This window comes from Pseudorasbora parva, chromosome 7 (genome assembly GCF_024679245.1).
Source record: "Pseudorasbora parva isolate DD20220531a chromosome 7, ASM2467924v1, whole genome shotgun sequence".
NCBI lineage: Eukaryota > Metazoa > Chordata > Actinopteri > Cypriniformes > Gobionidae > Pseudorasbora > Pseudorasbora parva.
The window spans coordinates 11,168,642-11,182,575 of record NC_090178.1 but is presented as its reverse complement, the minus strand read 5'-3'; the positions used below and the strand labels follow the sequence as shown (position 1 = coordinate 11,182,575).

The 13,934-nt window shown below is 35.9% G+C and overlaps 3 protein-coding genes across 3 annotated transcripts; all 3 read left to right on the top strand.

Moving 5' to 3' along the window:
• The first annotated feature begins 312 nt into the window (after nt 1–312).
• LOC137083498 (fucolectin-like) lies at nt 313–7,022 on the top strand. Its single transcript, XM_067449447.1, has 6 exons — nt 313–325; nt 1,381–1,428; nt 6,036–6,123; nt 6,218–6,372; nt 6,466–6,748; nt 6,872–7,022. Exons 1-6 carry the CDS (start codon nt 313–315, stop codon nt 7,020–7,022), a joined length of 738 nt encoding a protein of 245 aa, XP_067305548.1.
• A 2,054-nt stretch (nt 7,023–9,076) lies between these two features.
• LOC137083497 (uncharacterized) lies at nt 9,077–10,947 on the top strand. The gene is made up of 5 exons (XM_067449446.1): nt 9,077–9,110; nt 9,751–10,048; nt 10,143–10,297; nt 10,391–10,673; nt 10,797–10,947. Exons 1-5 carry the CDS (start codon nt 9,077–9,079, stop codon nt 10,945–10,947), a joined length of 921 nt encoding a protein of 306 aa, XP_067305547.1.
• A 1,102-nt stretch (nt 10,948–12,049) lies between these two features.
• Nucleotides 12,050–13,882, top strand: pkdc (protein kinase-like domain containing). Its single transcript, XM_067449555.1, has 2 exons — nt 12,050–12,407; nt 12,685–13,882. Exon 2 carries the CDS (start codon nt 12,686–12,688, stop codon nt 13,658–13,660), a length of 975 nt encoding a protein of 324 aa, XP_067305656.1. The 5' UTR covers nt 12,050–12,407; nt 12,685; the 3' UTR covers nt 13,661–13,882.
• The last annotated feature ends 52 nt before the right edge of the window (nt 13,883–13,934 follow it).

Here is a 13,934-nt window from a genome sequence, read left to right as displayed (position 1 = left end):
GTAAGAAACTAGACGAAGTGCCCCGACTACTGAACTAGGGAGCTGATTGAGACGCAGGCGAAATTTAAGAACCATAATAATAATAATAATAATAATAATAATAATAATAATAATAATAATAATAATAATAATAATAATACAAATCTTTGGCAAATAAGTATATACAATTATAACATAAGGAGTACGTTCTATTTTCATCTCTAAATTTTATACATTTCTAATAGTTCAATTTAAAAATGTTTGGCAGAATGTTTATTCCTAATCAGAGAATTCTGGTAGCATAGTGAAATTAGAGCCAGCAATCATTTTGTAATGTCAAGGACAAGTAAGCCTACAAGAAAATAGTGCCATCTTGTGATAACAATGTGATCCTACACATCCTTGAGTATTTATATTGTTCCCTTTGGATCCATGCATATAGCGCATCAAATGTTTTTATGTTGCCTATATTCATCACCACTTCCACCCAAAAAAATGTACTATTTGTTTGTTTCTCTTTTGTGCAGAAGACCGTATCATGACCATCACCAAGAGAATGAAAAACCTGAGATGATTTATGGCGTTCAAGAAAATAACTAGAGCAATCAACTGCAATGTTATCAATGAAATAATGTGATGATCTGTGAATGAACTCATAGTAGGCTACCTTTAAAACACTACAAACTAACATTCCACTCCCTGTAAATTTGACATTATTAAGTCTATTCGAAAAGAAAAAACCTCATGAAACAAAAGAGTAATAATAATATAAGTATGTTCGATATGTGTGACACTATCTTCTATTCGTTTTCCAAACAAAATATGCCTAATACAAAAAGTGTTTGTTAAGATATTAGAAAAGGCAATAGAAAGCATTCTGTTAGTCTTGAGCTAATCATATTAACCAGACGGAGCCGTAATAGTATTGTTACACTGCTTTATTTATAGTGAATTTCTGAAAATAATTGTTTTCTCATGCAGCTTTCAAAAGATTCCCAGTTTTCTAGGTTATCGTAGATCGTAAAATGTCTTGTAGAACTTAATCAGAAGCATTAGGGTTGTTTATTCATAGTAGCTAAACATTATAATTGTGACAAACTCAACAAACAAGCCATTTAGAAGAGACCTTTGACAAAAGGTGTAGTTACTTTGTTTTGCCTGTGTATGGCAGTGTAAGCATTATTATGAAACAAGTTGTTGAAACTAAACTGTCTGCTGTTTTTGTTGTTGTTGTTGAGTAGTGTAGGGTACCGCCCCAGTGACAGCACCGTACTTTTTTTTCTGTGTACAAGTGTAAATGGTCCTATTGATGAATCAAGATCGGTTAATCATTTATAGCGAGAGAAAAAAATTGATTGACTGAAGAAAGAAATGTTTTGGTAGAGTTTTGTAACCAATAAGGTTATCACATTTATTATTTTTACATTTTAATAGCGATTTCATATGTAGGCCTACTACTGTACACCCAAAGCACTTAACACTCATATCAGCGATCTTTCCTCAACTACCACCAGTGTGCAGCATCCACTTGGATGATGTGACGGCAATAGCGCACGTGCGCTCACCACACACCAGCGATATCAGTCCACATACTCACATAAACTCATAAAACACTAATGTGCCAACATGCAATTTCAGATGCTATTTAGATAAGATATGGGGATTGAGACAATGTTTGAAGGTTCAGTTCTAATGTATAATGTCCGTAAAACTATTTGTTGTGTAATATTTCTTTAAGGTTTCAGTGTTTCTAAACCCCACAAATGAGTGCCACTATTTGCATAAAATAAAAATTATACAATATTTCTTGGTATATAAAAGATTGAATTGTTATGATTTATTTTTTAATAAAATTTTTAATTTAATCTTGTTAATTGTTCTCAATTAACCGTTTTTAACTTAAATTATAGATCTTAACACAAAAAAAATTGTTGGTTTAATTAAAAAAAAGGAAGTAACCTGGTTGCCTTAAAATTTTAAGTTTATTAAAATAAAAAAATTGAGTTAAAACAATGAAGGAAATTTGTTTAATAAATAGAAACTCTAAATATTATTGTATCTAAACCACCCAAAAAAATTTGATAAATCATGAAAATAGCACAGTTTGGTTTCCCTGTGTTATCACTAATAAAACACACACAATTACTCAATATGCTTACAAAATCTTTTAATAATATTTGAATAAAGGTTGTCGATTTTCAAAAAAATTTAGGCCACCAGGTAATTTATTTTCCTTTAGCATTTATGAAAGCTCATAAATTGTTTAACATATCTCAAAAAGTGATAAAAGTTGTAAAATGCATCTAAGAGGATTTAGATAAAGCACCTACACGATTATATGTTGATTTTTATTGCTGGACCCCTTGATAGGCCTATATAAAGGGTGATGATCACTTTGTCCATTGATCTTGTCTTTGGGAGAACAGTTTCTGTAACTTTTAAAACAAAGGTGAGTCTATTAAAATCAATATCAGAAATTAATTCATGATCATGATTTTTTTAAAATGCATGTCATTATTGCCTGACATTTAACATAGAAATTAAATAAACCCAGTTAATTAAAGTTCATTATTTTCCATAATGTAATGATAAAAATTAAACTTTCATATATTTTAGATTCATTGCACACCAACTGAAATATTTCAGGTCTTTTATTGTTTTAATACTGATGATTTTGGCATACAGCTCATGAAAACCCAAAATCTCAAAAAATTAGCATATTTCATCCGACCAATAAAAGAAAAGTGTTTTTAATACAAAAAAGTCAACCTTCAAATAATTATGTTCAGTTATGCACTCAATACTTGGTCTGGAATCCTTTTGCAGAAATGACTGCTTCAATGCGGCGTGGTATGGCGGCGAGCCTGTGGCACTGCCGAGGTGTTATGGAGGCCCAGGATGCTTCGATAGCGGCCTTAAGCTCATCCAGAGTGTCGGGTCTTGCGTCTCTCAACTTTCTCTTCACAATATCCCACAGATTCTCAATGGGGTTCAGGTCAGGAGAGTTGGCAGGCCAATTGAGCACAGTAATACCATGGTCAGTAAACCATTTACCAGTGGTTTTGGCACTGTGAGCAGGTGCCAGGTCGTGCTGAAAAACGAAATCATCTCCATAAAGCTTTTCAGCAGATGGAAGCATGAAGTGCTCCAAAATCTCCTGATAGCTAGCTGCATTGACCCTGCCCTTAAAAAACACAGTGGACCAACACCAGCAGCTGACATGGCACCCCAGACCATCACTGACTGTGGGTACTTGACACTGGACTTCAGGCATTTTGGCATTTTCTTCCCCCCAGTCTTCCTCCAGACTCTGGCACCTTGATTTCCGAATGACATGCAAAATTTGCTTTCATCTAAAAAAAGTACTTTGGACCACTGAGCAACAGTCCAGTGCTGCTTCTCTGTAGCCCAAAGTGACTTGACCTGGGGAATGCGGCACCTGTAGCCCATTTCCTGCACACGCCTGTGCACGGTGGCTCTGGATGTTTCTACTCCAGACTCAGTCCACTGCTTCCGCAGGTCCCCCAAGGTCTGGAATCAGTCCTTCTCTACAATCTTCTTCAGGGTCCAGTCACCTCTTCTCGTTGTGCAGCGTTTTTTTTCCACACTTTTTTCTTCCCACAGACTTCCCACTGAGGTGCCTTGATACAGCACTCTGGGAACAGCCTATTCGTTCAGAAATGTCTTTCTGTGTCTTACCCTCTCGCTTGAGGGTGTCAATGATGGCCTTCTGGACAGCAGTCAGGTCGGCAGTCTTACCCATGATTGCTGTTTTGAGTAATGAACCAGGCTGGGAGTTTTTAAAAGCCTCAGGAATCTTTTGCAGGTGTTTAGAGTTAATTAGTTGATTCAGATGATTAGGTTAATAGCTCGTTTAAAGAACCTTTTCATGATATGCAAATTTTTTGAGATAGGTATGCCAAAATCATCAGTATTAAAACAATAAAAGACCTGAAATATTTCAGTTGGTGTGCAATGAATCTAAAATATATGAAAGTTTAATTTGTATCATTACATTATGGAAAATAATGAACTATCACAATATGCTAATTTTTTTAGAAGGACCTGTGTATGTGTATGTATATGCATATATATATATATATATATATATATATATATATATATATATATATATATATATATATATATATATATATATATATATATATATATATATATATATATATATACACACATACATACATACACTCATACATACATGCACTCATACATACACACACTCATACATACAAACATTCATACACTCACTACACTTACCTAAAGGATTATTGGAACACCAATTCAATGGAATTTTAATGCAATTATGTAATCACATGGCAGTTGCTTCAATGTGTCCTGGTCAAGACAATCTCCTGAACTCCAAACTGAATGTCAGAATGGGAAAGAAAGGTGATTTAAGCAATTTTGAGCATGGCATGGTTGTTGCTGCCAGACAGGCCGGTCTGAGTATTTTACAATCTGCTCAGTTACTGGGATTTTCACGCAAAACCATTTCTAGAGTTTATAAAGAATGGTGTGAAAAGGGAAAAACATCCAGTATGCAGCAGTCCAGTGGGCGAAAATGCCCACAGGACAGGAAATGTACAAATAGGAAAAAGAGGCTACAATTTGCCCAAGCTCACAAAAATTGGACAGTTGAAGACTGGAAAAATGTTGCCTGGTCTGATGAGTCTCGATTTCTGCTGAGACATTCAGATGGTAGAGTCAGAATTTGGCGTAAACCGAATGAGCATGGATCCATCATGCCTTGGTACCACTGTGCAGGCTGGTGGTGGTGGTGTAATGGTGTGGGGGATGTTTTCTTGGCACACTTTAGGCCCTTAGTGCCAATTGGGCATCGTTCTAATGCCACGGCCTACCTAAGCATTGTTTCTTACCATGTCCATCCCTTTATGACCCCCATGTACCCATCCTCTGATGGCTACTTCCAGCAGGATAATGCACCATGTCACAAAGCTAGAATCATTTAAAATTGGTTCTTGATTCTTGAACATGACAATGAGTTCACTGTACTAAAATGGCCCCCACAGTCACCAGATCTCAACCCAATAGAGCATCTTTGGGATGTGGTGGAACGGGAGCTTCGTGCCCTGGATGTGCATCCCACAGATCTCCATCAACTGCAAGATGCTATCCTATCAATATGGGCAAACATTTCTAAAGAATGCTTTCAGCACCTTGTTGAATCAATGGCATGTAGAATTAAGGCAGTTTTGAAGGCGAAAGGGGGTCAAACACAGGGGGTCAAGCACATAATCCTTTAGGTGAGTGTGTGTATTATATATATATATATATATATATATATATATATATATATATATATATATATATATATATATATAGGATTACAAAATAATTATTTAACCACATTAAAAAAAAATGCAAAGAAAGCTTAACTTTTTAACTTTACTTGAAAAATTTACTTGTCACTTACAGAACAATGGAAATGCACGTGTTTTTCCTGCTTTGTATTTTTGCAATGCCATATTTTACAGACATGACGACAGCTAAAGGTAAAGTTCAACAATTTACAGTTAGTTTACTTCAATAATGCAGATACATTGTACTTTGTACAATACATTACATACAATACACCTAACAATACATTGTAGACACTGGTTTCACATTTCTATGTTGCCTTCAGCCTATTTGGTAAATTGCTTTGTCTTGCATAAAGGTGTACATATTTATAAGTAAAGTTTGATAACATAAGGGTATTTTCAAAGCGACTTTATAGGAAGACTGCACGCCCAATATGCAGAATAAGCCTCGCCTTCTAAATGAAAGAGCCAATCGTTGATTTCTTAAGTCATTTTGTCAGCTGTTTTGGTGCAGTTAGGATTGCGAATGTGCATTAGCTTTGTCCAGGCTGGCTGAAAAATGTAGTTTTTGTCATGATTTGATCGTTTAGAAACAAAATTTAAGAGACATATTGTCAGATTTAATTGGTGATGGAAATTTAAGTTTGGTGACAGTTTTGGAGAATTTGATGTGTCCCCATTCAAAGAAATAGGAGCTGTACTTGCATGCCCAAGACAGAAAAGACTGCTGTTCCGAAAGGCTTGATGGAGCCGAGATACACATTGGAAACTCTCTGCTGAACAACGGCAACAGCAATCCATTGTAAGTCTTTCAAGAGGAGATTCTCTTAAAGAACTATTTGATGAGGTTACAAACATGAAATCAAATATTGTTAATATGCTGTCATTCTTATCAGGGCTGGAAAGATTTCATCCATTCCAGCCGGGAGATCCCTCACTTTAAAATGGGGAAAAGGTATTGCAGGCCGTTACATTAATGTCATCTTACCTGGTCGTGATCGGCTTCTTTCTCTCTGCGAGGTTGAGGTTTACGGTTATCCAGCTCCTGATGGTGAGAATATGAACATTTACCATCAGGATTTGATCAGTGTGAATTTAGTTTATTCAAAACTATGAATTTAAGTGAAACCATCTGTTGTTGTAGGTGAAAATGTGGCTTTAGGAGGAGTAGTTACACAGAGTGTCCTCCGTGGAAACGGCTTTGCATCCAATGCCATTGATGGGAACAAAGATGGTGTTTACCATCATGGATCCTGTACCCACACTCAAGATGTCCTCAATCCCTGGTGGAGACTGAACTTATTGAAAAGGCATAAAGTGTTTTCAGTGGTAATTACAAACACATTAGACAGTGTTCCTTCAAGACTAAATGGGGCAGAAATCAGAATTGGAAACAGTCTGGACAACAATGGCAATGATAATCCCAGGTAAATTAATTCATCTTTATATGTCTCAGAATTACAGCCGTTTGACTTGATGCTGTCCTGTGTTTTGCTTTGAATGTGACGGTGGTTCAGTTTCTCAAGATACTTAACTCAATCTTTCTTCAGGTGTGCTACAATCTCTTCTATTCCTCCTGTTTTTTCCACCTCTTTTGAATGTGATGGGATGGAAGGACGTTACATTAATGTTGTTATTCCAGGACGGAAAGAATATCTTACACTGTGTGAGGTTGAAGTGTACGGATCACCACTGGATTGAGAAGCACGTAAACAACAGGATGTAAATAAAAAAAACTAAATATTGGTGGCTGTGGGGTTTACTTTAACCTGACATTTACTGTATTTATTTTAGTTAGTACTGTATTGTTTTAGTTAGTTTAAAGGGTTAGTTCACCCAAAAATGAAAATTATTTCATTAATTACTCACCCTCATGTCGTTGGACACCCGTAAGACCTTCGTTCATCTTCAGAACACAAATGAAGATATTTTTGTTGAAATCTGATGTCTGAGAAAGGCTTCAGAAAGGCCTCCATTGGCATTCAGTACATTCCCACTCACAAGACCCACAAAGGCACTAAACACATCGATACAAAGTCCATACAAAGGATGAAAATAGTTATTGTGTGCACAAAAATCTAAATAACGACTTTATCCACCAAGTTATTGACGTGAACTCGACGCATGCACGAGAATACGACGCAGATCCACCGTTTGAATACATGGCCCAGAAGAGGAGGAGCGCCGCTATCGTGTGAGTTCACGTCCCCGAGACCTACACGGAAGACAATATCTTGGCGGAAAAAGTCATTATTTTGATTTTTTTTTTGCGCACAAAAACTATTCTCGCCGGCGCCGCTTCGTAAAATTATTGCACAGCCACTGTAGTGAGATGGAATTTGTAACATTGTTTTTAGTGCCTTTTATGGGTCTTGTGAGTGGGAATGTACTGAATGCCAATGGAGGCCTATCTGAAGCCTTTCTCAGCCATCAGCTTTCAACAAAAATATCTTCATTTGTGTTCCGAAGATGAACGAAGGTGTTACGGGTGTCCAACGACATGAGGGTGAGTAATTAATGAAATAAATCTCATTTTTGGGTGAACTTACCCTTTAAGAAATATTAGGTAAAATCTAAATAATGTTTTCCAGTAAATTACTTTGAAGTGTTTTTGTCCTGTTACTCTAACCAAACTATGTGGGAGAGACAAACAATAGGCTACTATACATCTGAAACCTTGCACCCACTGTGTTTTGCTCTATTGAACATGAATTTGAAGTAGAAATGTGCCATTTAAAACATCCCAAAAATAACTGAATGAATAATATTCTGCTTTGCAGGAGAAATATAAAACCGTACAGAACATTCACAGAACAGCACAGTCTTGCAGCAATATTACCTGCATATTGTGCAGAAGACAGTTTTCTTCATGATGATAACTTTAAATAAGACACTATCCTTGAGCACACAAAAGAATAGATAGCTCTACACAGGAGTGTTAACATAATTATCAGTGCGTATGTCACGTTAAAGTAGAATTTATGGTTTCAACATTGTTTGTAATTTGGTATTTTGAAGGCCTTCAGTGAATCTGTTGGTTTGCTCATGCAGTAAGTCATGCATTTTTACAGACTGCATAAAGGTCACATGTAATAAACTGCTCAAATCAAGAATCAGAGTGTTACATACAGAGCCATAAGTTATAATGCATACTGTATGAAAGGGAAATGTGGTGGATTCATGCTGCAATAAAATGCACAGCACCTTTATGACTTAGATTAGCTGAAATAACCAAAAAAACTTTGAAAAACATTGTCTGTATCCGTAAAGATACTGCAAACTTAACAAACAATGTTTTGTTACAGTTGTGGTAAAACAGATTTATCTCAGATGGCCTGTTTAGATAAAACATCCAGGCCTTTAAAAGTGTCCGTATTTATAGCTGGACCATTGAGGTTTTTGTGATCAACCCTTTTTGCCCAAAGAGTAAACTTCATATTGCCTATGAGAAAACTTTTGTACATTATACAATACAGGTGAGTGATTTGATTATTTAAAAGAATAAAAATAAAGGTCATGCTATGATTTGAATGACATGATTTAGTTAATTGCCTATCAAGTTAAATGATAAGAAAGTCCAGTTACGTTCTGTTTAATATTAGAACAAACTCTCATAAAAAATCCAATTATAAGATTATAAACAAACAATATTAACAACATTTATCAGATTTTGTATTCTCATTTATCTATTTTTTTCTTCCCATGTGCATAGGATCATGGAAATGCACATGTTTTTCCATCTTTGGATTTTTATAATGCCTTATATTACAGACACAACAACAGCTAAAGGTACAATTCAAAATGGCACAAATGTTTCAATTACACAGACACACTCAAAATATAAACGCTGGTTGCTGATCACGGCACATGTCATATTTTTAGCAGGGCAAGTTGTCACCTATGATCATATGTTGTACTTTTATACAATTCATTAAATGTCTTCAGGGCTATGGTTTAATATTTTTGTATGTTCCTTTTGATATTTTATAGGAAGTGTTTATTGTTATTTTTTGTTTTATGAAATCATAATTGTTAACATTTATCTGAAAATGCTAATCTTATAATGTGAAAGATGTTTTAGATAGCTTTTTTTTTTTTTAATACTCAAGATCAGGGCATATCGTCCCAAAAGGACTGTCTTAAACAGTTTTTTTTCAGACTATAGTAGACTATAGACTGAGTAAGGGGATACATCTATACAAAAATGTACCGTCAAAAATGTAGGCCTAAATAAAAAAACCCTGAGAAATAACCACTAAAGTCAAAAGTGAATTTTATGTGGTCAAGTGTTTTATTATTATTATTATTAATTTAATTGTTTTTATTACACGTTTTGACTATGCTTTATCAATTGCAGCCAAAAAGTATTATATAAATATTACATGTGCATAAATCCTACTATTTGATTATAGTGCTTTTTCAATTCCAGCTAAAAACCTTGCTTTATATGGCAAGGCCACACAGTCTGACCTGGTTGTGGAACCTTGGGCAGCAAGGGGCCATGCCAGTAATGCTATTGATGGCAATCGTGACTCGTATTATGATCATGGATCCTGTATCTCTACTGAAATTCATGAAGACCCATGGTGGAGGTTAGATCTACTAGACAAGTACGTAGTGACCTCCATAACTATCACAAACAGAAAAGACTGCTGTTCCGAAAGGCTTGATGGAGCCGAGATACACATTGGAAACTCTCTGCTGAACAACGGCAACAGCAATCCATTGTAAGTCTTTCAAGAGGAGATTCTCTTAAAGAACTATTTGATGAGGTTACAAACATGAAATCAAATATTGTTAATATGCTGTCATTCTTATCAGGGCTGGAAAGATTTCATCCATTCCAGCCGGGAGATCCCTCACTTTAAAATGGGGAAAAGGTATTGCAGGCCGTTACATTAATGTGTTCTTACCTGGTCGTGATCGGCTTCTTACTCTCTGCGAGGTTGAGGTTTACGGTTATCCAGCTCCTGATGGTGAGAATATGAACATTTACCATCAGGATTTGATCAGTGTGAATTTAGTTTATTCAAAACTATGAATTTAAGTGAAACCATCTGTTGTTGTAGGTGAAAATGTGGCTTTAGGAGGAGTAGCTACACAGAGTGCCCTCTATGGAAACGGCTTTGCATCCAATGCCATTGATGGGAACAAAGATGGTGTTTACCATCATGGATCCTGTACCCACACTCAAGATGTCCTCAATCCCTGGTGGAGACTGAACTTATTGAAAAGGCATAAAGTGTTTTCAGTGGTAATTACAAACACATTAGACAGTGTTCCTTCAAGACTAAATGGGGCAGAAATCAGAATTGGAAACAGTCTGGACAACAATGGCAATGATAATCCCAGGTAAATTAATTCATCTTTATATGTCTCAGAATTACAGCCGTTTGACTTGATGCTGTCCTGTGTTTTGCTTTGAATGTGACGGTGGTTCAGTTTCTCAAGATGCTTAACTCAATCTTTCTTCAGGTGTGCTACAATCTCTTCTATTCCTCCTGGTTTTTCCACCTCTTTTGAATGTGATGGGATGGAAGGACGTTACATTAATGTTATTATTCCAGGACGGAAAGAATATCTTACACTGTGTGAGGTTGAAGTGTACGGATCACCACTGGATTGAGAAGCACTTAAACAACAAGATGTTGAATAAAAAATAAATAAAAATATTGGTGGCTGTGGGGTTTACAGAGTTTGCAAAACAGGGCATGTATTATTTTAAGCCTCTGTATACTTTAATGCACTGCATGCTGCAGAAAATACTACACAGATTTGGGTGAATATTGAAATACGCTGGGAAATAGACAAATTGAACAACACTTTTTTTGTAATGTAATGTAGCTGTAAAAATTGTATGTTGATGAATGAATGATCATTTTGTCTGCATAGTGTCTAGCAAATGCCTATGTAAAATAAAAAATTGTAATTATTAAAATTAAGATTTTATGGGGAAAAAAATCAAAATAACTGCAAATGTCACTGGAAAAAATAAACCTAGGAATATCCCAGCAAAAACAAGGCCTTAGGCTATATATATATATATATATATATATTAAATAAAATAACTAAAAGGGGAATAAAACATGCAATCCTAAATGTTTAATTCTTATTAAAATAGGTCTATAACACAAATGTCAAGATATTCAAATAGATGTTATATAAACAAATCATTTGCAGTTTATTCTTATGTTTCAAATTTATGAAATGTTATTGTACAATACAAATACGGGTGTAAAGATGGAGAAGGCAACCCAATCATCTAGGACAGAAATACTAATACTAACACCCAGACTGCCCCCTAGTGGACGGTTCAGGGTTGACCAGAAGAAGACGAACAATCATTCATCATGGCCAATTTAAGGCCAAGGAATGATTGATGGAGCGCAAGAAAATGATGGCAACAATTACTACCTATACTGAAATATGCTATCACTCGTGCTCACCTGCGATATTCCCTTGGTGGACTGAAACTGTGTATATGGATAGGCCTAGTAGGCTCTCTCTGTCTGCTAACCTCATTCGAATTCACTAGACTAGACTCCATCTTTTACTCTTTTCCAAACAGAAAAATACAAAGAGATCTAATCATATTCGTGAGCTAATCACGTTGACTCTACAGCCATTATATTATTATGTTATTTTTGCTTCATTAATAATGGGAATTTCTCAAAACAATTATGGGTTTCTTACTCAGCTTTTAGAGGATTCCCAGCATTCCAGTTCATTGTAGATCGTAAAATGCCGTGTAGAAGTTAATTAGAAGCAACGTGGACGTTTTGCTACTCATCATTGCCACTCAAGAGACTTAATCAAATTAGCCTATAGTTAGACTTATTTAGTTTGACATATTTTTTTTTACTCGCTTGAATAACTATCTACCAAACTTAGCAGAAGCCCTCGTTGTATCCAATTATCTTTTCTGAGAAATAATAATAAGAACAAAATTGTCGAAATAACAGTGAGGTCACGTTCATTCAGCTAAAGACTACACTTCCCAGAATGCATTGTCTCGTATGCCGGAAGTTCAACCAACATTCTCATAATCATTTGCCGAACAACACGTTTCGCTTCAAGATACAGAAGGTAATGTAAACAAAGGTGCATCGTAAAATCTAATTATTCGATTCCTCCTTTGCTGTTTGAGACTTGACAAAACATTTAATGATTATCTACACATCTCCTAAATTATCTCTGTTGTTATTTCAGCCCAAAATCTAAAGTTAATTATGTAATTAAATGTGTGATTAAATGTTTATATCTTTTTTTGTCTAGCCTAATACATATTCACTGCTAACTTGACACTACAGTTCATGACACATTACCTAATACAAGCAACTTTTCTACTAATTTGAATCTCTAGAATGAAGCAGGAACACGAAGATCTCGTTTTGAAAGCATGTGGAGCAAAGTCTCTGCAGATTGGTGCAAAGATTCAGACTTTGTGGAGCGGGTATGGTGAAATATTAAGAGTCCACTTGGAGGGATGTGACCGTCCCTCTGTGGTTGTCAAACATGTGATGTTTCCCCAAGGCCAGAAGCATCCAGGGGGCTGGAACACAGACGTATCTCACCAGCGCAAAGTGCGGTCCTATCAAGTAGAAAGTTATTGGTACCAAAACTACACTACCAATGAATTCTGCAGAGTTCCCGTTTGTCTTGCTGTCAAGTCATTTGGTGATGAGCAGTTGATTGTTTTAGAGGACCTTGATATTGCAGGATTCCCGGTGAGGAAAACCTATGTTAATGATGCTGAAATAAAGGCCTGCCTCAGCTGGATTGCCAGCTTTCATGCCCTTTTTCTTGATGTCGCCCCTGAAGGACTTTGGCCTATAGGCACATATTGGCATTTAGAAACAAGACCTGAAGAGCTAGAAGCCATGTCAGATCAAAAACTCAAAGCAGCTGCTGCAGAGATAGACAGCATCCTCAACAACTGCCGCTTCAAGACAATCCTGCATGGTGATGCAAAACTAGCAAATTTCTGCTTTTCTAAAAATGGTTTACAGGTTGCAGCTGTTGATTTTCAGTATGTTGGTGGAGGGTGTGGGATGAAGGATGTTATTTACTTTTTGGGCAGTTGTATGGATGAGAGAGAGTGTGAAAAGAGAGTGCCTGGCTTTTTGGATCACTATTTTTCAGAGCTACAGAAATCCTTGGACATGAAGACCAACTTTCAAGAGCTGGAGAAAGAATGGCGAAGCATGTTCGCTTTCGCTTGGACAGATTTTCATCGCTTTCTCCTTGGATGGATGCCAGGACATCACAAGATTAATAAATATAGCAAAAGACTCACTCAGGAGGTTTTACACAAACTGAAGCAATCACAGTCAGCTTGAAACACAGAGGAAGAATGACAGTTTTATGCTAAACTTACACTGGAGTGTAAAGAGTCTTTAGGGCTAAACCACAAGATGCTGATTATTACAGAACTGTCTTTATTCTGAATGTAAACATTTGTTTGTGAGAAAAAAACCTTGTTTCTATGTAATTTTTGTTTTCTATATTTGTTTTTAATATTAAAGCATTCCCACACACTCGTACTAATATTTCATAGAAATATTTTATAATTAGATTAAAATTACAATGGCATCATTAAGAACCTTCTTTAAT